This window comes from Theropithecus gelada, unplaced genomic scaffold, assembly GCF_003255815.1.
Source record: "Theropithecus gelada isolate Dixy unplaced genomic scaffold, Tgel_1.0 HiC_scaffold_15871, whole genome shotgun sequence".
Lineage (NCBI taxonomy): Eukaryota > Metazoa > Chordata > Mammalia > Primates > Cercopithecidae > Theropithecus > Theropithecus gelada.
Window position 1 is genome coordinate 50,058 of NW_020257627.1, and position 26,487 is coordinate 76,544.

The 26,487-nt window shown below is 41.0% G+C and overlaps 1 protein-coding gene and 1 non-coding gene across 2 annotated transcripts; both read left to right on the top strand.

Annotated features, from left to right (window-relative positions):
* Positions 1-345: 345 nt before the first annotated feature.
* LOC112617051 (heterogeneous nuclear ribonucleoprotein R-like) lies at positions 346-26,138 on the top strand. The gene is made up of 8 exons (XM_025373783.1): positions 346-780; positions 3,969-4,137; positions 6,399-6,517; positions 7,141-7,248; positions 10,363-10,476; positions 20,925-21,101; positions 22,912-23,047; positions 25,891-26,138. Exons 2-8 carry the CDS (start codon positions 3,981-3,983, stop codon positions 26,136-26,138), a joined length of 1,059 nt encoding a protein of 352 aa, XP_025229568.1. The 5' UTR covers positions 346-780; positions 3,969-3,980.
* Positions 17,144-17,247, top strand: LOC112617055. Its single transcript, XR_003117838.1, has one exon. It is a non-coding gene; the product is annotated as a U6 spliceosomal RNA (small nuclear RNA).
* Positions 26,139-26,487: the final 349 nt, after the last annotated feature.

Consider the following 26,487-nt stretch of genomic DNA (forward strand, 5'->3'; position numbering starts at 1 on the left):
TGCCACCAACGATGTGTGGACGGCAGCCAGGGAGGGAGAGAGGCATTTCACCGATCGTTCCAAGGAAAGATTATCTAGACAAAATCCTCAGCAAAATGACAAGCCAAATCATCCTTAAATTGTGTGCTCACTAGAGGCGAAAAGATGACCGAAAGAGGCCCGAACGCGTGGCTATGGGCGTGTCTGGGGCGAACGCCGGCAGCAGGGGTGCGAGGGAGGACTCGGGGGCTAAGCGCGGCCGGTGGCGGGACGCGAGCGCCATGGCGGAGCGGGGCCAGCGCTGACTGCAGGGGGCGGGGCTCCGGATGCGGCCACGCGGCTCGAGGCCTAGATTTTCGGCCTCGCATCGGCGGCAGACGAAGAAGGAGGAGCCTCGTCCACCCAGGACCCGGTGCCCCCAAGCGTCGCCGCCACCAAGGGCTTCCACCACAGACCCCTTTGTGTGCCTGCCCCCGCCTCGGAGGCGCCCCAGCCAGCGGCGCTGAGCACCCTCATTGGTTCAACCGACAGCTTCATCGATTGGCTCTCGAGTCGTCCGGCGTGGTCCGTTTTGCCTCGATACTATTGGTCACCTGAGCTGCCTGTCAAGCCGCCTCGCCAAGCGATTGCCCCGCAGCTCGGAGTCCCTGGAAGCAGTTCCGGGAAACCCCGCGTGCTGCCGGGATCGCGTCTCTGTCCATGAGGGGGGGGAGGGGGTGGCGCGCGCGCCATTTCTAGTCGTTTTCAAAGCGCCTCGCGCTGATTCTCACGGGCCCGGCCGCCGGCCCCCGCTCTGCCCTGGTGAGTCTCGCGCCGGCCCGTGGGGGGAGGGGCCGGGAGCCCCGATCCAACCCAACTCAGCCAGGGCTCCGCGCCTGGTCCCGTTTCGTTTGCGCTCCGAAGCCCCGGGGTGGGGGTGGGGACGGGCTGGGGGCGGCTTTGGTCTAGTCCGGCCGCGCGGCTGTGGGCCTAGCCCGGCCGAGACGCCTCTCGCCCTTGCTCTTCCTCCCCCCGCCCCTCCAGCCCGCGGTCCGGCCCGCCGGGCGCTCTCCGCGCGGCCTGCCGGGGCCGGCCGTGCTTTTCCCGCCTCCGCCCGCTGCTCCATGCGGCCGGACCCCGCGAAGGGCCTGAGGCGCCCGCGGCCCTGCCGCTTGTCCCCGCCGGAGCCGCTTCGCTCCCGCCGCGGCCGGCCTAGCCCGAGTGGGATGTGCTGATGATCCGGACCGGCCTGAGGGGGTGGGGGTGGGGGCGGAAGGCGGGGTGCAAATCCCAGGGTTATCTGAGCCAGAAGAAAAGTTTTGTGTGAGCAGAAACCAAAAGGCCGATTTGTGTGGGAAGCCTCCCTCCCCTCCCACATTCTGCATGCCGCGGGCTGAGATTTGAAGGAAAAAATGACTACTAGAGGCCGTGGAACTTAGGCTCCAAGCGGCGCCTGAAATGGATAATTCTGAGACTGTCAGAGGCGCACCAAATTGGAAAGGCGATCCTTTTTCTTATACGGTAGTAACCGTATTGCCAAAATTTTTAAAAAGCCCAGGGCTTCTTGGAAGGTTCAGTCCTTTGACACTACCTGTTTGAGATTTTTGCAGTCCTCAAGTGGCTGAATTGATGTCTCATGAGTCAGTCGTAGGATGAGAGCTCGACACTGCTAAGCCATGAGATAACCGTTAGTCTCATTTCGTTGGTTCTTTTAAAGCCCGTCTCTTAATATGAAGAATTTGCACAGGGAGGTTCAGAAAAAGTCAGGGAGGCGTTAGTGCTGACATCCCGAATTTCCCAGCAGCCCTTTTAAATCTTTAAAAATGTCTCCTTTTTTTGCAAAAATGTTTAGATCAAATGACTCCCGTCACGTTAGTATATTTGCTGCATCCAGAAATATGGTTTGGCTGTGTGGCATTGTGTTGAATTGACATGAGTTTCAAATGGTCTCATATGACATAAAAAGTCTTTTTAAAATGAGCACTTTGTATTTGGCTTGAAGAGAGAGGGCTTTTCTTGATCCGAAAGTTTTATTTTCTGGAATCTAATTATTTTACGGTTTTTTTGTTAAAATTTACAAACTTTTTTGGAAAAATTTAACCAATTTCAATATCAACTTGTAGAGCCTTTGCAATGATATGGTAGGCATAAATATTTCTGTCTTGTGCTTAATACACAACTTGTCTTTTTGCTTTACACATACTTAAAAACACCACCTTAACAGATGTTCATTGAACTTTTCTGTTAAAAATTTGCCTCTTTTCTGTGACTAATAGTATTCCTAGGTGCAATGCTGTAAGGGTCTTGTGATACTGAGAACTTTTGAGTTCTGATGATCTTAAGGTAGTATGTGGGGATGGGGGAGCATGGGAAAACAGAACTATATGTTCGTAAGGAGATTTTGGGTTTAGGATGCATCTTTATAGAAATAGGTTGTGTTAATCAGTAAACGTATTCATCTCACACAATACAGTTTCTTGATCAAAAGTGTGACAGTTTCGAATGTTTCCGTTTTTGCTAGTTCATCAGAATTTGAAGCTTGCCTTGAGAAACATCCACCCAGAATTTAACCACAGTCTGCGTCTATTAAGGGCTATCGAGTCTTAATAGTGTTTTGTAATTGTGAGGAGTCATGTTATCTCATTTCCAGAGTAACCCTTTGCATTTTCCTTTCTTCTTCCTACTCTGTACTATTACCTCCTTCCCCTCTTGGTCTTCCTCCCTCTTTCATCAACTTCGACTAAGTATCAGTGGACTTTGAAATGAAAAGAAATTGTTTTAAGCCAGAAGAGTGCACCTGGTGCATTTGCACAATGTTCGATAAGCTGTCTGGAAGTGTGGTTATCTTGTGTGTCTTAGTACTTTGTAGGAGACTTGTATTTTCTTTATAGATGACTAGGTATCTTGAGTTTCATCAAGAAAAGTAGGCTTTTTCTTGAGATCTACCTTTATGTCTTTTATTTAGTATGTGTTGCAATGTCTTGTTCTGCTGCCTATTATCTTCATCACATTATGATTTCACCACAGACAAATGCACTTTAATTCCCTGTCTTTTGAGGCAGTATACAGACTGGCCTTGTATGGTTTATTATTTACTCTCTCTCTTCAGGGAATCAGTCCATTTCAGCATTACCTACTGAATGTACAAAATTATTTTTGGTAGGTTAATCTGAGAAATCTGGCTGAAGTTTAGCCTAATTAGGTAACATTTTTTGAAATATTTGGAAGAAGTTGTCTATTCTTCAGTATGTTTTTACATCTTTATTTTAGTGATATGAAAATTTCAACATGTACTTTTTTTTTTTTTTTAAAGCAACCTGAACTATAGCTCACTTAGTGTTTTATGTGGACTTAAAACAATTGTTTCGCTTTTAAACTTGGTCATTTTTTCTTTTAAATCTGTGAATGGGAATAGCGAATTAATCTTAGAACAAAAATTAATGTCAAGTTGGTTTTTTTTTTTTGGTTTTCATTTTGTGTTAAGTTAGGTGGAGAAAACCCAAACCACCACCATGTTGAACTAGAGAAAACAGGGCACTTATTTCACACTGATACTGTATTTGAAGCAGAGCCAGGAAAATTTGAAAGTCCTTAAATCTTGATTAAGTGGTCTGTGGGTGTTCATTCTGTTTTTAAACCAAAACTTTTTAAAACTGTGTAAGACCTGAGAGCTGAGGGGCTTTTAGGATTTTGTAGTGATTTTGATCTTTTTACCAGGACACAACAGCTGCTTTTGTTAATCAGCAGTTCTACCTTCAGTAAATTAAAGCCTTTATTTTACCCGGTGTACATGAAGTTCCTTAAAGATCTAATGCTTCCATGTACATTTTCTATGGTTTCACAGGATTATTATTGCCAATTTAGGTCAGATACATCACAGGAGGAATAAATTATTATTTTGATAGAGGTTATTAGCAGCATGTATACAAATTAGTTTAGATAAATCATGCATTGTCCTACAAACTAGTTATTTCTGGCTTAATGTAATATAGCTCCTGAATTTTTTCCAGCAGCATAATAAAATGGCTAATCAGGTGAATGGTAATGCGGTACAGTTAAAAGAAGAGGAAGAACCAATGGATACTTCCAGTGTAACTCACACAGAACACTACAAGACACTGATAGAGGCAGGCCTCCCACAGAAGGTGGCAGAAAGACTTGATGAAATATTTCAGACAGGTATAATATGCATTTCTTGTTTCTGACTGGTTATGAAAGTGAGGGCAAACCACTTTGAATTTTATAGATTTTTAAGGTTAAATAATACTTATTGTTTCTGATCTGTAGAGCTGAATGTTTGTTACTTTCCCTTCATTGAAGGCATATTGGGTTTGACTTTGATACTCCTTATTTCATTATTTTGAAGCCTTCTTAGTGTTGAATATGCAGTCTTAGTTGTTTCAGAACAGCACATCAATTTGTCTTAGATTTACCACCCATTAAAATGTATGTTTCTGCATACCAAATTTTACATTTTTTTCTTAATCGAAATCAGTCATCATTTTGCTTTTACTTTTCTACTTTTAGCTTCTTAAAGTGATTGTTAAATCAGCTTAGGTCTGATTAGGTGGCATAATAAGATGATAGTTAGACTGTATCGTCTGAAACCATAATAAATGTCAGACTCCTTGAGAGTTTGTGGCTTGTCTAGTTTCTAATAGAAATCCACATCTCTCCATAATTTGGAAGTGTTTGGTTTGTAACAGCTGCTTTTTTTTTTTTTTTTTTTTTAAATCCAGAAGTGCCATGGTTAAGTGCTTAAGCAAATTTGAACATCTTTATATGGTTGGTTGTAAGTGGTTTGAAGTTTTAAAGAGGGAGAGAAATATTTACCCTTAGGGAGCGTTGTTCATAAATAAATGTGTCCTCCTCCTCTGGGGACATAGATGGAAACTTTCTTCCTCTGTGTTGTGTGTGCCTATTCAGATTCTGAGAGAGAATTGAATTGTCTCACTCACAAATGTGTCTTAAGTACAGTAGTAACAAATAGCTGGTTTTTTTTTTTTTTTTGTCCTTAAAAAATTTTTAAATCTGGGAAGCTTAGTTTAATTTTAGACATTAAAATGACTTATAAAAATGACTCCTGGGTCATGGTCTTATTTGAAAATCAGTCCTCAGGAACTTTCTGTGACATTCTGCCATAGAGAATTGGCAGTGATCTGCTTAGAGATGCTCTCCTGTAGAGTGTTTTGTTATCGGTAAGAGGCTGATGGTTGGTCGTAGGCTTGGTTTGACAAAATGGATTGATGGGTGTCCTGAGTTGTGGCTTTGGGTGGTGGTATGGAATATTCAAGTAAGGCAACTCCAGTTATTTACACATGCTCATTTTGAGCTTTTGAAACAAATCATGGCAACTTTTTAAAAAAGTAACTTTGGAAGTGGCATTACATTTATTTAAAATTTACTATATGGAATAAAGTTCTTTTTGGCTTTATCAAAATGGAGTCACTTTTCATGTTCATATGAACTTGGGGGTTTTATTCTACGAAATACTTCCATTTTTACATTGGATCAATTCTGAAATATATTCCATATATATAAATATGACATAAACTTAACAGACTTAAGAAATTATATTTTAAACTTAGTAGATGTTCTGTGTGCAGTTGAATATACTACATATATGAAATGCAGTGTATGTATTTTCTGTCGAGTTTACTTGTAAGTCCATAAAGTCTTTATTACCATTTGAAAAAGATTGTCATTCTTGACAGTCAGTGTGAATGCCACAGCATCTTTTAAATCTCAGCTTATCACTTCAGAAAAACAAAGAATGCCTTAAAGTATGACTTTCAGAATTGATTAATCAAGCTGCACTTGCATTTGTAGAAGTTTAAAATTATGCCTTTCCGCATTCTGACTGCAGCAAAGTGGATGCTCAGATAAACAAATGCTTTTCAGTTTATCTTTGGTGTTCAGGAGAGAAAGTCTTTTGACACTTTTTGGAGAGTGGAAAGAATTACTTGGTAAAATTTGTTTTCACATTTTCCTCCACCTCTTATGTGGTTAGCATCAACTGTAACCGTCTGTAATCTGAAGGTTTATCCTTGGAAAATACAGTGTATTCTTATCACTCTAATATAAACCAAAATTTGTTATATTAATACATAATCTGTAATACAGTATGTATGTCAGGTTTAACCTTCAAGACTTGTACCTTTGGGGGAGTGGGAAATGGATATTAGGATTTGGTGGGGACGGTTTGTGGATATGGAGATTGAAATTCATGTTTTTGGTTGTTGACATTTTATCTTTATTTTCATATTTGTACTGGACCTTTCTATGTAGTATTTGGATAGCTGCATATATGCATATAGTTAAATGAAAATATAGTTTGTTAGTGATCATATTGAATATACCAATTCTTGATTAAACATCAGTAGAGCTTAGATTACCCCTTTTGTTGGAATAACGTTACCCCTTTTCAATTTAATTTTTAGGATTGGTAGCTTATGTCGATCTTGATGAAAGAGCAATTGATGCTCTCAGGGAATTTAATGAAGAAGGAGCTCTGTCTGTACTACAGCAGTTCAAGGAAAGTGACTTATCACATGTTCAGGTAAGGTCATTACTCAGAAATGTCTTTGAACAATTAGTGATCTGAAATTATTTTACTATTACTTTTTTTTCCTGTGGAGAAGTGGTGTTTTTTGTTTGTGACTACCTCTTCTTTTAAAAAATTAGTTTAAAGGAAAAAAAGATCTGCTTGTAGCAGAGTTTCAGAAGCACAAGTATAAAGCAAAAGTTTCCTCCCACCCCCTTGTGCAGTGAGTTATTTTAAAAACTTAAAATTAAAGCCAAGTTTTGATGGTTGTTACTATAGGTTTTTACATGTTACTCAGCTTTTTAACATTTGGGGGTTATTTGATCCTGTTTTGTTACCTTGGGGGAGAATGTAGGTGGGAGGAATAGTTTCAGACATCTGGCAAAGACAGTCTAGATGCAGTCACATAACAAATGGAAAGACTGTATTTTCCCAGGGTAGAAGGTAAGCTCCCTATACTGCCTTACTGCTGTCTGCTCCAGTCTCTGGCACTAAGTAACCACTCAGCAAATACTTGTTGAATGAATCAGTGAATATTTTGTTAAAATCCTGGTTTTCTGAAATTTATATTTAATTATATATCTGATCCTTCAAAGATTTTTGGTGATTCTTTTTATTAAATTACTTGTCTGTTCTAGAACAAAAGTGCATTTTTATGTGGAGTTATGAAGACCTACAGGCAGAGAGAGAAACAGGGGAGCAAGGTGCAAGAGTCCACAAAGGGACCTGATGAAGCAAAGATCAAGGTAAAACTTGACTTGGGTAGTTGTAATGAAATTGCATTTAATGATGAGGTCAAATGCTTCTTTCCATGTTTCCTAGAAAGTTTCACTTTTTTTTTTTTTTTTTTCTGAGACGGAGTCTTGCTGTGTCGCCCAGGCTAGAGTGCAGTAGCGCAGTCTTGGCTCACTGCAAGCTCTACCTCCCGGGTTCACACCATTCTCCTGCCTCAGCCTCCCGAGTAGTGGGATTACAGGCATGCACCACCACACCCGGCTAATTTTTTGTATTTTTAGGAGAGACAGGGTTTCACTATGTTGGCCAGATTGGTCTCTATCTCCTGACTTTGTGATTCGCCCACCTCGGCCTTTCAAAGTGCTGGGATTACAGACGTGAGCCACCACGACCGGCTGAAAGGTTCACTTTTTAAAACTGGTGTTTAGAAGTGAAATAATTTAGAGGAATTACATAAGAAGGATAATTTTGGGGGTCAGCACTCAATTGCATGTTTAATGAAAAGCCCTACTTCATACTCTTCCTCATTCCCTGTTTTGTGGTGATGAATGACGTGTATTTATTGATGCTTCTGCTGGTAGTTTCTTGGATTGATCCAGTAATGTCTCTTGGTTCAGTTATTTTCCAGCCACTTTGTTTCTTTTCTTTTTTTCTTTTTTTTTTTTTTGAGACGGAGTCTTGCTCTGTCGCCCAGGCTGGAGTGCAGTGGCCGGATCTCAGCTCACTGCAAGCTCCGTCTCCTGGGTTCACGCCATTCTCCTGCCTCAGCCTCCCGAGTAGCTGGGACTACAGACGCCCGCCACCTCGCCCGGCTAGTTTTTTGTATTTTTTAGTAGAGACGGGGTTTCACCGTGTTAGCCAGCCAGGATGGTCTTAATCTCCTGACCTCGTGATCCGCCCGTCTCGGCCTCCCAAAGTGCTGGGATTACAGGCTTGAGCCACCGCGCCCGGCCTGTTTCTTTTCTCTTGATAAAAAGGTGTTACAACCGCTTTCCTCCTTTTGAATTTTCAGTTACCTCGGTTTATTTATTTGTAAAATGGGAATGGTAATAGTGACTACCTCACAGAGTTATTATAAGGAGTAAATGAATTAACATATTATAAAGCACTTAGAATAATGCCTGGAATATAGCAAGAACTATGTAACAGTGAACTGTTATTATTATTACCATTTTATTACTTAGATAAACAGCTTTGAAAGGTATATATACAGCTTTTAATGAAAGACCAGTGAACTTAATTCGTTAGTTAAATGGATGGATGTTCATGTCTTGCTGTAGTGATATACTTTTTTTTTTTTGAGACAGAGTCTCGCTCTGTGGCCCAGGCTGGAGTGCAGTAGCACCATTTCAGCTCACTTCAACCTCCGTCTCCTGGGTTCAAGCGATTCTCCTGCCTCAGCCTCCTGAGTAGCTGGGACTACAGGTGTGCGCCACCACACCCAGCTGATTTTTTTTTTTTTTATTTTTTGGTAGAGTCGGGGGTTTCACTGTGTTAGCTAGGCTGGTCTTGAACTCCTGACCTTGGGGGATCTGCCCACCTCACCCTCCCAAAGTGCTGGGATTACAGGTGTGAGCCACCATGCCTGGCCTGTGATAGACTTTTTGATTAGAAATAGTTATTTGGTGTTGAAGTTATTTCTGTTACTATTACATTGTAATATGTAATGAAATAATCATACAACTCACCATAGTGTAGAATTAGTGGGATCCCTGAGCTTGTTTTCCTGCAACTAGATGGTCCCATTTGGGCATACTGGGACGTAGTGACAGATCTTCAGGCATTAGATTCTCATGAGGAGCATGCAACCTAGATCCCTTGTATGCGCAGTTCACAATAGGGTTCATGCTCCTATGAGAATCTGACGTGGTTGCTGATCTGACAGGAGGCGGAGCTCACAGCTCAGGCAGTAATGCCAGCAATAGGGAGGGTGAGGAGCGGCTGTAAATACAGATGAAGCTTTGTTCTCACTTGTCCACTACTCACCTCCTGCTATGCAGCCTGGTTCCTAATAGGCCACGGACCAGTATGGGTCTGTGGCCCAGGGGTGGGGAGACCCCTGTTTTACATTACATTTATGGCTCTGTTTCAGTCAAAGGTAGAAGAATGGAACGCTGAAGGTATGCATCCCTGTGGAATCTTAAGTGTTCACCGAACTTGATGATATCTAAAGTCTCTTGCCGTTCTGACAATGTGTGATTTTAAAAACCTGGCCGGGCGCAGTGGCTCACTCCTGTAATCTCAGCACTTTGGGAGGCTGAGGTGGGCGAATCACGAAGTCAGGAGATCGAGACCATCCTGATTAACATGGTGAAACCCCGTCTCTACTGAAAATGCAAAAAATTAACCAGGTGTGGTGGCCCGTGCCTGTAATCCTAGCTACTTGGGAGGCTGAGGCAGGAGAATGGCATGAACCCGGGAGGCGGAGCTTGCAGTGAACCGAGATCACGCCACTGCACTCCTGCCTGGATGACAGAACAAGACTCTGTCTCAAAAAAAAAAAAAAAGGTACACTAGAAAGACAGTGGGGGCTGGGCACAGTGGCTCATGCCCGTAATCCTAGCACTTTGGGAGGCCAAGACAGGTGGATCACTTGAGGCCAGGAGTACCTGACCAGCCTGGCCAACATGTTGAAACCCCATCTCTACTAAAAATACAAAAATTGGCTGGGCATGGTGGTACATGCCTGTAATCCCAGCTATTTGGGAGGCTGAGACAGGAGAATTGCTTAGACCCAGGAGGCAGAGGTTGCAGTGAGCCGAGACGATGCCACTGCACTCCAGCCTGGGCAACAGAGCAAGACTCCATCCCCCCCAAAAAAAAAAAGAAAAAGAAAAAGAAAGACAGTAGGAAGAAATGGATGTGAGAGTAATAGTAAATGAGAGAAGCTGCATGGAGGTAAGACTTAATGCTTAATTATTTTTTTAAGGATAGAGAACATTTTATTTGAAAAGACTCACCAGTAGAAACGTGTGGGGAACCAGTGTGAATTTTGACTTTGTTTTACCTAACCATAAAAATATATCTCCTAGGAAGTTGGAGTACTTTTTGGAAAAGATTAATATACTGATGCTTGTGTGTTAGATTTAGTATTCAAGTATAAAGAGATGTATAATTATCTCTAGGCCTTGCTTGAGAGAACTGGTTATACTCTGGATGTAACCACAGGACAGAGGAAGTATGGTGGTCCTCCACCAGACAGTGTGTACTCTGGCGTGCAACCTGGAATTGGAACGGAGGTAAGTGTTCTTTAGCTGTTTACTAAGATCTTTCCAGTTTGGAAAGTGTTTTATCTACTATGCAGATACTATACAGATGGGGGAAAATTCTTGATCCATTTCAAAGTTTAGCTGTTGTTATTTTTTAGATATCCATGTGTATTTTGCTGCCATCATGAGGATAGATAATCTTGTGACTGGTAGATACCCAAATACTTTATATAGGAATATAATACAGAGTTCTTGGAACAGGTTGCTAAAACCATGCTACTAGCAACACACCATTTTAGATACTTGGAGTAAAGTTATTTGGAAGACACAATTGCTTTATTCTGTATTTTTTTCCCGCCCCTGAGATGGAGTTTCGCTCCTGTTGCCCAGGCTGGAGTGCAGTGATGCAGTCTCGGCTCACTGCAACCTCCGCCTCCTGTGTTCAAGTGATTCTCCTGCCTCAGCCTCCCAAGTAGCTGGGATTACAGGTGCCTGCCACCACACCTGGCTAATTTTGTATTTTTAGTAGAAACGGAGTTTCACCATTTTGGTCAGGCTGGTCTTGAACTCCTGACCTCAAGTTATCTACCCACCTTGGCCTTCCAAAGTGCTGGGATTACAGGCGTGAGCCTCCACACCCGGCTGCTTTATTTTGGTTTTTGCTTTTTGGGGATTGTTTTTGTTTTTGTAGAGACTAGGTCTCACTATGTTGCCCAGGCCGGTCTTGAACTGCTGGACACAGGCAGTCCTCCCGCCTTGACTTCCTGAAGTGCTGGGATTACAGGCATGAGCCACAGTGCCCAACCAGGTTTTTTTGTTTCTGTTTTCTTTTTGTTTGTTTGTTTTTTGTTTTTTTGAGACGGAATTTTTGCTCTTGTTGCCCAGGCTGGAGTGCAGTGTTGCAATCTCGGCTGACTGCAACCTCCACCTCCCAGGTTCAAGCGATTCTCCTGTGTCAGCTTCCCAAGTAGCTGGGATTACGGGCCTGCACCACCATACCTGGCTAATTTTTTGTATTTACTAAAGACAGGATTTCACGATGTTGGTCAGGTTGGTCTTGAACTCATGACCTCAGGTGATCCACCTGCCTGTACCTCCCAAAGTGCTGGGATTAGAGGCATGAGCCACTGCGCCCGGCCAAGTTTTTTTTTTTTAATATCAATAATTTAGAACTGTGCTTGTTCTCTCCCTTGCCTGACCTATCGCTCAGAAGGGACATAGTATTTACATAAAGATATTATTGATGGGCATGGATTGCACAAGGGAAGAATGTGGAATCAGATAAAAGATTGAGTATGTTAGTCCATACTTGAACAAAGAAGCAACTCTTCCTCCATCTGTGTCTTCATAAAGGTTTTTCCATTTGCCTTATTGCTAGCCTATTCTAATCCCTCCCTCCCTCCCTTCCTCCCTTCTTTCCTTCCTTCCTTCTTCCCTCCCTTCCTCCCTCCCTCCCTTCCTTCCTTTTCCTTTTACTCTTTTTCTTTCTTTTTTTTTCTTTCAAGTCGGAGTTTCACTCTTGTTGCCCAGGCTGGAGTACAATGGTGCGATCTCAGCTCACTGCAACCTCTGCCTCTCAGGTTCAAGCGATTCTCCTGTCTTAACCTCCCGAGTAGCTGGGACTACAGGCGCCCGCCACCATGCCCGGCTAATTTTTCTATTTTTAGTAGAGACGGGGTTGCGCCAAGTTGGCCAGGCTGGTTACGAACTCCTGCTAATCCTTCAAATGGAGAAAACTATGTGCTGAAAAGTAACCTGTTATACGAGTGACCTTTTTTTTTTTTTAGAAATGGTCTGTCACCCAGGCTGGAGTGCAGTAGTATGATCATAGCGCACTGCAGCCTCAAACTCCTCCTGATTCAAGCAGCCTTCTTGCCTCAGCCTCCCCAGTGGCTGTGACTACAGAATCATGCCACCAAGCCCAGCTATTTTGTGTTTTGCTCTTGTTGCCCAGGCTGGAGTGTAATGGTGCAATCTCAGCTTACTGCAACCTCTGCCTTCCGGGTTCAAGCGATTCTCCTACCTCAGCCTCAGTAGCTGGGATTACAGGCATCCGCCACCACACCTGGCTAATTTTGTATTTTTAGTATTTTTAGTAGAGGAGAGGTTTCTCCATGTTGGTCAGGCTGGTCTCGAACTCCTGACATCAGGTGATCCTCTTGCCTCGGCCTCCCAAAGTGAAGCCCAGCTATTTTATTTTTTAATTTTTTGTAGAGACGGAGTCTCCCTATGTTGCCCAGCTGGTCTCCAACTCATGGGCTCAAGTGATCTTCCCACCTTGGTCTCTCGAAGTGCTGGCATTACAGGCGTGAGTCACCATGCCTGGCCTAATAAACTTGGAGATAACCAATTTGAAACAAATAGTTGATATGTTAATTGTAAAACACATATATATTCTCTCAGATTGCATTGTTCCTTTAGGAGAAAGATGCATTCTTCTGTATGTTAAATGTTATATACAGCAGATATGATTCCAGCAAAATCCCTATATGAGATCACTAGCCTAAAACCACTCTTGTCAAGCAATTACTTTCAGCAAAATCGTAGTGTAAAGTTTCAGATTTCTCTCAGTTAGATTTCATGAGATTGTGCAAGTATTTGTTGACAGTTTTGAAAATTCAAGAAAAATAGGTTTTTAATGTGTTGCTAGTAGATGTAATAAATTGGTTTTAATTGTTGTGATTTTTGATGTGAGGTTTGGTTTTTGTTCTTTTATATTTTCTTCCAGTCATCATTAAACCTTTTTAGGTCTTGATTGAGGAGGTTGAAGTTAAGGTCAGTGCCTGAGACTGTGCAGTATTAAAATTATGAGAGGATTGTGATATCTCATTTTTGGATAAAATCTGTAAGTTAACCCATTAGATGAGCATTCATTAACAGACATTGTTGCTAAGTATTGTTCTGAGATGAGAAATGTACAAGGATGATAGATAGTAATTTTGAAATATATTTTTTAGTTGTAGTATTTTTGTATTCTTCAGCTAGTATTGTTAAGCTGCTTTGGGAAGCAAGTTCTGTTTTTGTTTTTGTTTTTTTGAGATGGAGTCTCACTCTGTCGCCTAGTCTGGGGTGCAGTGGCACGATCATTGACTGCCACCTCCGCCTCCCAGGTTCAAGAGATCCTCTTGCCTCAGCCTCCCAAGTAGCTGGGACTACAAGTGCACACCACCATGCCCAGCTAATTTTTGTATTTTTAGTAGAGATGGGGTTTCACCATGTTGGCCAGTCTGGTCTCAGACTCTTGATCTCACGATCTACCCGCCTCAGCCTCCCAAAGTGCTGAGATTACAGAGGTGAGCCACCTCGCCTGGCCAAGTTCTGTTTTTATTTGTTTCCATTAATATAAGCAGGATTCATGGAGGTCATGACTGTATATAATAAATTCTTATCTGTTTGCAGAGTGTACCACTGATGTTTTGCAGAGTAATGAAAAGAAATGGTAGATTGAGATCTTATTCTTTGGCTTATTCATGGTGGTGAAGAACCCCAGTGTATTTAACAGAGACCTAAAGTATATGACTTTGTGGCAGCTGAATTTTATTATGTGTGAGAAACTGATACATTTGCAAGATAGCAAATGTAAGTAGGAGCTAGATAATGTAAGAATCCTAATTGATAACCAAAAGACTCTGTTGACTGGGTGTGGTGGCTCATGCTTGTAATCCTAGCATTTCAGGAGGCTTGAGGCAGGAGAATCATTTGAACTCAGGTGTTTGAGACCAACCTGGCTAACATAGGGAGACCCCGTCTCTATAAAAAAATAAAAAATTAGCCGGGCCTGGCGGCATGCGCACAACTGTGGCCTCAGCTACTTGGGAGGCTGAGTTGAAAAGATCAGTTGAGTCTGGAGGTCAAGACTACGGTGAGCTGTTATTGCGCCGCTGTACTCCAGCCTGGGTGACAGAGCAAGTACCTTGTCTCAAAAAAAGAAAAGACTGTTGGATGACTTGGTTACTTCCTTTATTACTGTTGAAGTACTTGATGGATAAATTGTAGACAGCTAAAACTTTTTCTGGGTCTTCATGGCTGATGAGTGAAGAAAGAAGTGTTATTATGGTATTCACTAGATTCTGTTGGTTCCGAAAAGGGAGGAGGGTTACCTGCAGATGACTGAGTGCTTGCTCTGAAAGGGCTCACATGGATCCAGAATGACTCAGGACTAAAAAGTTAATAAAAGGAAAGTATTCCTATTTCATTTTAGTTAATTAAAAATTGAGCTTAAAAACTTTAAAAGAAGGCCGGGCGCGGTGGCTCAAGCCTGTAATCCCAGCACTTTGGGAGGCCGAGATGGGCGGATCACGAGGTCAGGAGATCGAGACCATCCTGGCTAACCCGGTGAAACCCCGTCTCTACTAAAAAAATATAAAAAACTAGCCGGGCGAGGTGGCGGGCGCCTGTAGTCCCAGCTACTCGGGAGGCTGAGGCAGGAGAATGGCGTAAACCCAGGAGGCGGAGCTTGCAGTGAGCTGAGATCCGGCCACTGCACTCCAGCCTGGGCGACAGAGCGAGACTCTGTCTCAAAAAAAAAAAAAAAACAAACTTTAAAAGGAACAGTGCTGAATTAGTTTTTGAAAACTTTAGCCTTTTAAATTCTTTTTAGGTCCTAAGTTAAATTGATCTTGAAATGAAGATATTCCTGTTTCTTAGATAAACTAGTGTTTTCAATTCGTGGTCTGTTTCTTCACAGACTCACATGACTATAGTATTGGGGACTTTATTGGCCACAGATTTGTTGATGTTTGTTCTATGTTTATTTATTTATAAAAAGAAGGTCTCACTCTTGCCCAGGCTGGAGTACAGTGGCACAATCGTAGCTCACTGCAACCTCAAACTCCTGGGCTTAGGGGAACCTCGTGCCTAAGCTTCCCAAGTAACTGGGACTACAGGTACATGGCACCACACTGAGCCAATTTTTAAAATTTTTTATAGAGGCAGGGTCTTGCTTTGTTGCTCAGGCTGGTCTCAAACTCCTGGGCTCAAGGAATCCTCCTGCCTTGGCCTCCTTGAGCGTTGAGTTTACAAGTGTGAGTCACCATGCCCAGCCCACATGAGGAAGTTGAGACTCATTGCTTAAGAAACTTGGCCAGGTGCCGTGACTCATGCCTGTAATCCCGAAACTTTGGGAGGCTGAGGCTGGCAGATCACTTGAGGTCAGGAGTTCGAGACCAGCCTGGCCAACATGGTGAAACCCCATCTCTACTAAAAATACAAAAATTAGCCAGGCTTGGTGGCACATGCCTGTAATCTCGGCTACTCAGGAAGCCGACACAGGAGAATTGCTTGAATTCGGGAGGCAGAGGTTGCAGTGAGCTGAGATGGCGCCACTGCACTACAGCCTGGGCGACAAAGCGAGATGGCATCTCAAAAACAACAACAACAACAAGAACAAAACTTGCTCAAGGTAACTAAAATGTAGATTTGAATCGCATATAACTGAAAACTCACTGTTGCTCACATTCTTATCACCTGCATAGCTATCACCCTACTATACCAAGCCACTTTCATCTCTTTCCCAGATTGCCCTGTTCACCTGACTGGTCAGCCTGTTTCTCCACACAATCCATTTTCTACCCAGTCGCTGAAGTGTATCTTTTAGAACATAAGTCATACCCAGTCATTTTTCTGCATTAAACTCTCTGATGGCTTCCCAACACATCTGGGAGCAGAAATGCCTAACCATGGTTTAACTTACTCTGGCCCCGTTCTCTGTTTTCCACCCACTGTCACTTTTATTCTGGCCACTGGCCTGTGTGCTGTTCTTCAGATATGTTGAGTGTACTCCCGTCTCACATCTCACAGCCTTTTGTACTTGTTCCCTCAACTTGGAATGCTCTTTCTTCAGATTTCTTTTTTCTTTTCTTTTTTTTTTTTTTGAAACAGAGTCTTGCTCTGTTTCTCAGGCTAGTCTAGAACTCCTGGCGGGCCTCAAGTGATACTTCTGCCTTGGCCTCCCAAAGTGCATGAGACAGTGCCCCCTCACCTTCCTCAGATTTTTACTTAATTTTCTCTTAGATCTCAGCTCAAATTTACCCCTGTAGGGAAGCCCTCCTGGTGAAAACACAGCCCCATCATTTATCCCCTCTTCCTGTTTTTTCATTCTTCTTAACATTTAATACCTCTTAAAATCATATAATCACTATGTATTTATTTATTTAAGACAGAGTTTCACTCTGTTGCCTAGGCTGGAGTGCCATGGCGTGATCTCCACTCACTGCAACCTCCACCTCCCTGGTTCAAGTGATTCTTCTGCCTTAGCCTCCCGAGTAGCTGGGATTACAGGCTTGTGCCACCATACCTGGCTAATTTTTGAATTTTTAGTTACAGACAGGGTGTCACCGTATTTGCCAGGCTGGTCTCAAACTCCTGACTTCAAGTGATCTGCCCACCTCGACCTCCCAAAGTGCTAGGATTGCACACATGAGCACCATGCATGACCCATATTGTTTACTTTTTTTATTTTTGTCTGTCTCTCTCAGTAGAATATAAACTTCATTAATGCCTAGACCTTGTCTGTGGTAGTCACTATATTTCTAAAATCTAGAAAAATATATGGCACATGAGTCCAAGGTATGTCTAATTCCTTGTCTCATGAAAGATTTGTATTATACAAGTTCTGAGTAGGGCGGGAGCCATGTGTTTGTATAGGCTAGACATTTACATGGAGCAGCTTCAAGCAGGTACTTTAAAGATTAATTGGGTGCTCGCTTCGGCAGCACATATGCTAAAATTGGAACGATACAGGAAGATAGCAGGCCCCTGCGCAAGGATGACATGCAAATTCATGGAACATTCCATATTTTTACTAGAAATACCATTTGACCCAGCTATCCCATTACTGGGTATATGCCCAAAAGATTATAAATCATGCTGCTATAAAGACACATGCACACGTATGTTTATTGCGGCACTATTCACAATAGCAAAGACTTAGAACCAACCCAAATGCCCGTCAATGATAGACTGGATTAAGAAAATGGTGGCACGTATATACCATGGAATACTATGCAGCCATAAAAAAGGACGAGTTCATGTCCTTTGTAGGGACATGGATGAAGCTGGAAACCATCATTCTCAGCAAACTATCACAAGGACAAAAAACCAAACACCGTATGTTCTCACTCATAGGTGGGAATTGAACAATGAGAACACTTGGACACAGGAAGGGGAACATCACACACCGGGACCTGTTGTGGGGTGGGGGAGGGGGGAGGGATAGCATTAGGAGATATACCTAAGGTAAATGATGAATTAATGGGTGCAGCACACCAACATGGCACATGTATGCATATGTAATGAACCTGCACATTGTGTACATGTACCCTAGAACTTAAAGTATAATAATAATAATAAAGTATAATAATAATAAAAGATTAATTGGATATGGGTGATAATGGGAGGAATTGAAAACATCTGAGATGTCTGTTTATAGAAGTAGTTCCTCAGTCACTTGGAGGTGGGGGCTATGAGGGGAGAGAAACAGAAATTATAGTCTTCTAAAGGTAGATGGGGGCAATCAGAGGAGCCAGTTGACAAGGCTGGGTTTTAATCGTTTTGATTTTTAGAAAAAATCATTTGTTACAAACATGTCTTCATCATAGATTTCAAGGTACAAAAATGAGGTTGGTAAAGTATTCTGAATACTTAAGGGAAGAAAAGTTTTGATGGTGGCGGTTGCATCACCAGTGTTAATACTTGTAGAGAAGGCAAGGATGATGAGAACTGAGGGGGAAAAGACCTTTTTTTTTTTTTTTCCTGAGACAGTTTCACTCTTGTCGCCCCGGCTGGAGCGCAGTGGCATGATCTCAGCTCGCTGCAATCTCCGCCTCCCAGGTTCAAGCAATTCTTCTGCCTCAGCCTCCCAAGTAGCTGGGATTACAGGCGCCTGCCACCATGCCTGCCCAATTTTTGTATTTTTAGTAGAGATGGGGTTTTACCATGTTGGCCAGGCTGGTCTTGAACTCCTGACCTCAGGTATTCCGCCCAAAGTGCTGGGATTACAGGCATAAGCCACTGTGCCTGGCCCGGAAAAAGACTTTTGAATTTGGTTATTAGAAGTTTATTAGTGACATCTGGGTACACAGTTCGAGTTAGAGGAAGAAGCCCATTATAGAGGGTTAAAGAGAACATAGATGCCGTGTACTCTTCCGAGTATGTTTTTGTTAGAAAGATGGTTCTGCAGGGACATCACTTAAATCACATATAACAGTATCTTGTATCCCTAATTGTCACGATGCCATAGATGTCTTATTTATACTTCTCTTTGGCTTCACGGTATTAAGCGTGTAGTAGATGTGTTGAAAATAATAACTGTGTGAGTGAAAAAAAAACGTACAGATGGTTGTGTTCAAAACAGGCCAGGTGCAGTGGCTCATGCCTGTAATCCCAGCACTTTGGAGGGCCAAAACAGGAAGATCACTTGAGCCCAGGAGTTCGAGACCACCCTGGGCATCATAGCGAGAGCCTCTCTTACCCCCAACCCCCACCTCCAGATATTAGCTGGGCATAATGGCAAGAGCCCGTTGTCCCCGCTACTTGAGAGGCTGAGGTGGGACGATTACTTGAGTCTGGGAGTATGAGGCTGTAGTGAGCCATGATCATGCCACTATGCTGCAGCCTGGGCAACAAGGTGAGACCCAGTCTCAAAAACAAGCCAAACCTTTATCAGTGAAAGGAAATAAATACAATACAAGCTAAAGTGAGGGGTGTGTTGTTGTATTTTGTTTTTGGATTGTTTGGAGACAGGAGGGAACCAGTGGGAAGGGAAGGATGGTACTGAGCAAAATATGAGAGTTGAAGGAATAACGGTTCGCAGTTGTTTCCAGAAAGTGGTAAGAAGAAATGGGCTTATTTATTGGGGTTAAGGAGTTAACCTTAGAAAGGAGGTAGATCTTTCTCTGAGGTGTGATAGAAGTGAAAGTAGACATAGTGAGAGGTAAGAATATGAAGAAACCAATGACTTTCTCAGGTGATATCCTTAGGATGAGGTTTAGTGAATGAGGATTGGGGACCTTAAGGAGGTAGAAGAATTGCAATAACTATTGTGTGAGAATCATGCTAAGGAGTCAAAAGAATTCCTTAAGTTTTACCAGATAGCAGTGAAAGTGAGTCTTGATTATTTTGGAAAGGATTATCTCTAGATAGTACATCTGTTGTAGAGCTTAACTTCAGAAACTTAATGTCCATAATAATGTCGGCATATTTTGGATTGGATTGCTGTTACTACTTTATTATTTACCTATTATTCCAGCTATTTTTCAGACTGTGAAATGGTGATGTAGATGAGTTTCACTAGAAAACTTGTCATGCAAATACTAATTTTACTCATTCAGACTTTGTGGATTACAAATGTTTTAACATAAAACTTTTTTAAAAATTTTATTTATTTTATTTTTTTGAGATGGAGTCTCCCTCTGTTGCCCAGGCTGGAGTGCAGTGACACGATCTCGGCTCACTGCAAGCTCCGCCTCTCGGGTTCACGCCATTCTCCTGCCTCAGCCTCCCGAGTAGCTGGGACTACAGGCGCCCGCCACCTCGCCCAGCTAATGTTTTGTATTTTTAGTAGAGACAGGGTTTCACCGTGTTAGCCAGGATGGTCTCGATCTCCTGACCTCATGATCCGCCCACCTCAGCCTCCAGAGTGCTGGGATTACAGGCGTGAGCCACCACACCCAGGCAACATAAAACATTTTTAATGTTGCTTACATTGGAGGAACTTGAAGAAAATTATAATCTGGTATCAAATGAGGATTTTTGACTATATACTTTTTAATTTGTTGTTGTATATTATAATTTAATCCTATATAATTTGTAATTGAAGATCAGAAATTCTTCAAATGGTGAAGAGATGTTTTTCATACCTTAAAATTTAATATTTAATATCTGGATAGAGAAAGGAATAGATTGAAGCACTGGAGTTTCTGAAAAATACTGAGGTTGCTTTTTAAGTAGTAAAGATTTTAGAGTTGAGATAACTTGAGGGCTATGTCAATCTTTTATTCAATTATTTTATTTTTATTTATTTTTAATTTATAAATTAATTTTTTTATTTTAAATTGTAGAAATGGGGTTTCACCATGTTGCCCAGGCTGGTTTTGAACTCCTGGACTCAAGTGATCCACCTTCCTCGGCCTCTTAAAGTGCTTGGATTACAGGCGTGAGCCGCTGCATCCAACCTCCTTTATTCTGTTTTTATGAGAACAAGTCAAGTTATAAAAATTTAAAAATTAGAGTTAATACAGATTTTACACTCTTATTAGTTTCCATTTTTCAAGAGACTGTTGTTCTTTGATAACCCTAAGGTCATTATAATAAAAATTAGGATTAGCTCTGCAAGTCAACTGTAAGTTTCAGATTGTTTCCGTTCTTTCTTAACCATCCTCTTCTGCCCGCATCTTTAAAAAAAAAAAAAAAGACAGTAGGCTTTATGACTCTAAAATCAAATGCTGATGTTGGATTCTAATAAGGGGGTTTTATTTCAGGTGTTTGTAGGCAAAATACCAAGAGATTTATATGAGGATGAGTTGGTGCCCCTTTTTGAGAAGGCTGGACCCATTTGGGATCTGCGTCTTATGATGGATCCACTGTCTGGTCAGAATAGAGGGTATGCATTTATCACCTTCTGTGGAAAGGAAGCTGCACAGGAAGCCGTGAAACTGGTATGTGATAATTATCCACTGTCTAGCAAGTCACTATTTGAGGAAATAAACTTTAATTCAAAAATGTTTGTAGTTAACATTATTTTGATTCCTTCAGTTGTTGCTTTGAATATTTCTGTACTGACCAAGTTGGTATGTGACTTTTGCTTTTTTTCTGACTATAAAACTAAAAAAGAACTGAAAAATACCCAAGAAGTAATGTTTTATAGAAAGTTTCCCATTGATTTAAGAAGTTATCTATTAGATTGATTAACATCAGAAGTTTCATATGAGTATTTGGCTTATGGATTTCTGTTTTTTGGTTTTAGGCAAAAGGATATCAATTCTTGATGTTAAACTTTAGGATTCTTACAGTATAATGAAGGCTGGAATGGGCTGTGGGGAATGTAATAGTGGATGACAGTGACTTTTAGGATTCCATTCAGGAAATAGTTGTGAATCTGTTTTATTTTTATTACAGCCTATTCATATGATTTATTTCATATTTTCTAAGTGTATTTTTGTTCTTTCTTTATGTTTCTTGGCCCTTGAGTCTTCTCTGTCTTTAATCTTTCTCTCTCCTCCTCCTATTTATAGCCAGTCTCAGATTAATTTCCTTTCTTTAGAGCCTTTAACCACTTGGTGCTCATTTCAGACCAGTAGTAGTAGTAACAAAGTTCTGCAAATCAAATGTATCTTCACTCCTGCTGTATTTAAGACACAGCTATCTCAGTATCTTAAAATAACAATGTCATTTTTTTTTTGGCATACTCTTGCCTGACATCTGAGGGCCTCACTAAGTCTGGTTCTAGCCTTTCTAGATGATCAGCCTGTTTCATCATCAAGGCTTTTGGTTTCATTACTGGTGTCTGAATCAGTTCCACTCGTAGCTTGACCCAGATTTTAGTTTTTATTATGGATTTTTCCTTCAAACTTGTTTATTTAATATTAAGTTTTCATTTTTGGCAACATATGATTTTCTTTTTATTACTCATATCTCTTAGTAAACTAATAGTTAAATAATATTAAAGTATAAGAAGCTAAAATTGGCCAGATGTGGTGGCTCACGCCTGTAATCCCAGCACTTTGGGATGCCGAGACAGGTGGGATCACCTGAGGTCAGGAGTCAAGATCAGCCTGGCCAACATGGTGAAACCCCATCTCTACTAAAAATACAAAAATTAGCTGGGCGTGGTGGCGCACGCCTGTAGTCCCAGCTACTTGGGAGGCTGAGGCAGGAGAATCACTTTAACCCGGGAGGTGGAGGTTGCAGTGAGCAAAGATTGTGCTACTGCCCTCTAGCCTGGACGACAGAGCGAGACTCAGTCTTAAAATTTAAAAAAAAGGCTAAAATTTGTCAAGAAAATCTACTGTAGTGATTTAAATAAAACACTTTTTGAAAATATTGTGTTTGGTAGACAATTTAAAACTATATATTTAGAATTCTGTGACTTCTGTAGAATTTGAAATTTTTCTAATCCAATTTACATTTCCAAGGACCCTGAATGATCAGTCTCAGGTATTTTTTTCTGAAAAATCTGTGGGAAAACATTTTCAGATAGATAAAATTAAAATATGAAATAAGATACTTTAAACAATAAAGTGAGTCATTTTTACATGGAAGAGTAGTGAAGGTTAACAAAACCAAACTAAAACAAGAGACTGTGACAAGTTTAAAGTATACATTCATATTATGGAAAGCATGAGGGAGCTTGGTGAGTTGATGAAGCAGGGAGCATTTGGCCTTAAATTGTTGAATTTTTTTAGATTAAGATCAGTTGTCCTGAGTTTGGGGTGGTTTTGGGGTCTCTGGTTCTTTTCTTCATTGCAGTGTGACAGCTATGAAATTCGCCCTGGTAAACACCTTGGAGTGTGCATTTCTGTGGCAAACAACAGACTTTTTGTTGGATCCATTCCGAAGAATAAGACTAAAGAAAACATTTTGGAAGAATTCAGTAAAGTCACAGGTAAAACAAAAATGTATTTAGAAATTACTTTTGCGAAATGTGTTATACTACTTATAAGTGCTCACAAAAACTGAGGGGTTGTATGTATTAAATTAAGAATTCAGGTCTTCGGTGTCTAAATTGCTTCCTTTCTGCTTTATAGTGGTTTGGATTTAAACAAATTCCCTTATATCCTTCATTTCTTGGAATGTCCCCTTCACTTCTTTGTCTTAATTGAACCTTGGCTTTTGCTGGAGCTTTTGCTCTATAGCCTTCAAGTGAATGCTTTTTTCCCCCTTGACAGTTAGTGTATTTTAGGACCAAGAGAATGAAAGTTTTTACTCCCTCCCTGTTGCCTTGTCTAGATCAGATATTTTGTTTATTTGTTTGTTTTTTGAGACGGAGTTTTGCTCTTATTGCCTAGGCTGGAGTGCAATGGTGCTATCTTGGCTCACTGCAAGCCTCCTTGGTTCAAGCAATTCTCCTGCCTCAGGCTTCCAGGTAGCTGGGACTACAGGCATGCACCACCACGCCCGGCTAATTTTGTATTTTTAGTAGAGATAGGGTTTCTCCATGTTGGTCAGGCTGGTCTCGAACTCCCAACCTTTGGTGATCCGCTTGCCTTGGCCTCCCAAAGTGTCAGGATTACAGGCGTGAGCCACTGTGCCTGGCCGATCAGATTTTTTAAAATATCCAATTCTAAATCCATGGAATTGATTGAGAAGTAGATTTTATATCGTAGTTCTGTACACATTTATATATAACTGAAACAATTTAACAAAACTGTACTTTTATTTATTATACATGATTTATTTTGATACTTCTTATTCTATTTCATTTTTTAAAATACCAGTTGTGATCTAATACTACCTATGATTTAAAAACACTGCGTTAGACCACTGCCTCCCCTTGTAAAAACTACTATTCCTTTACATTTTTATCATTCAGACAAATGCTTTCCCTTTTGTTGAAGCTGTCAATCATTGCTCTTCTGGTTTCAGCCTTTCATTAATCTAAAGATTGCTTCTGGCTCACTATCTTCCTCTTCTGCCCTAAATTAACTTATTTCTAGTACCTTTAACATCTACATTGGTGAACCATCCAGGGCTTTAGACTCCTACCTATTTCTATGATTACCTCATCTTTAGTCCTTTACTTCAGCTCCACTGTATCCAGATTACATTCTGGATCTAGGCACCAGAAATTCTGTGCACTTTAAACTCTTAATTTCTAGCGTCTCACTTTGTAACCACTGCCACCATCCACTATATTGTGTTGTCATATACCCCTGTTGGCACAATTCTTTGACCTCATCACTTTATTATCTATATCTCCTTCTGGCTTCATGATCATTTATTCATTCTTTCAGCAGGTGTTTATTAAAGTTACTGTTAAGTGCTGGCATTGTGCTATGTGCCTGGGATACATTGGTGGCTAAGAGACATATTCTCTGCTTTCATAGATCCTATATGCTGGGAAAGGAGATAAGACCAAGAATATAAATAATAAAAATTAAAGGAATATTTAGACATTGTAATAAGACACTGAAGCAGGAAATATAGGATATTTAGTTAAAGAATAGCTACTATCCCTGTTTGGATGGTTCTGGAAGACTTTTCTGATAAGATGACATGTCAGCCAGCACCTGAAGGATGAAGAAGATGTAGCATACAAAAAGCAAAAGGAAGTGCATTCCAAGGCAGCAACACATGCCAAGGTTCCAAGGCAAGAAAGAAGTCAGTATATTACAGTAACTGAGGAGACTAGTGTTATTAAAAGGTAGAATTAGGAATATAATTGTATGAAATGAAGTAGGCAGGGCTTCTGTAGGCCATGTAAGGAGTTGGGTTTTTATTGTATATATAATGAAAAGGCATTTAAAAGTTTTAAGCAGGAAATAACACCTGTTTCATGTTTATGGGATATTATTCCTACTGCTGTGTGGATAGGGACTTGGAGAGAAGGGGCATGAGTGGAAGCTGATACATTAGTTGAAGCTGTCATACTAGTACAGATAGAGGATTAGACTAGCGTAATAGCAGTGGAGATAGAAAGAAGTAAATGAGTTTGGAATTGGTTAGGAGAGATGAAGTAAAGGAAGAAATCAAGAATGTCTAACCAATTTCTGGCTTCAGAACCAGGTGGATGGCACTGTTTATTAGATAGGAAGTCTAGGGAAGGCAGATTTTGGCCATGGTGGTTCAGTTTTGGACATGTTAAATTTGCGATTCTAAGACATCAAAGAGGATACATCAGGTAAGAACATAGGCACATCTAGAGCTTAGAGAAGTCTGGGCTAGGAAAAAAATCTAAGCATTTGTAAGGGTATAGATAACATTTAAAAATAGGGCTAGCTGACATTATTCAGAAAGAACACATATGGAAAGATAAGGGCAAAGGACTAAGACCAGAGGAACACTAATATTTAGTGATCACTTCCATTCTTGGTTAAAGATAGTAACTTTTAAGTTAGCTTGGCCATGATTAGTTGTCAAAAGTTAGTTCTCTTGGGTTTATGTTAATCGTTTTGTTTTTAAGATCCTTGTTAGTGCTTTTATAGTCATGTTATATCAAACGCTCTAAAATATTGTAGCATGTTAAATGTCAGAATACAGTAGTTAGATTTGTTGTATATGGCTATACCTTAAGAACCCCTAAAATTAAAAAGGAACATCAAATACTGTCCCAAACCCCATATCTGATTATGTTGATTTAATTGTCTACTAATTGTCTACAAAGTTAGTGACTCATTTTGAGGCTGCGTCACTTATTTTTTGCTCATCGTCAAGCGGATTTAGGTCTGCCTAATCGCTAGATGTGTGGTGGATGCTTTTGGCTTATATATCTGGCTGTTGGTTTAACAGAGGGTTTGGTGGACGTTATTCTCTATCATCAACCCGATGACAAAAAGAAGAATCGGGGGTTCTGCTTCCTTGAATATGAGGATCACAAGTCAGCAGCACAAGCCAGACGCCGGCTGATGAGTGGAAAAGTAAAAGTGTGGGGAAATGTAGTTACAGTTGAATGGGCTGACCCTGTGGAAGAACCAGATCCAGAAGTCATGGCTAAGGTAAATACAGTTGCTTGGAGTGGGCATAGGGTCATCATTTAAATTTTGTACTCAGAATGAAGCTCAAATATTTTGAGTTTTATGATAAATAGAAATTGTAGCTTTAGACTTTAACTGTTTGGCAAGGAGCAGCTTTAACACTAAAGTTAACAGCCTGTGTTGGTATCCAGGAATTTCCATTAACCATCCCTTTTCCTGCAGATTAAATGTGCAAAAGGAACTGAAATGAAATTCCTTCAATTAAGTATTTTCATACACACTGGGTATTTGTTTAGTGCTCGGCACTGTGAGGGATAGAGGTTTTTTTTTTTTTAAAGGTCTTGAGTAAAGTGAGAAATAATGTTTTGGAGATTATAAATTATAATCTTCATTGACTATATATTATGCCTTA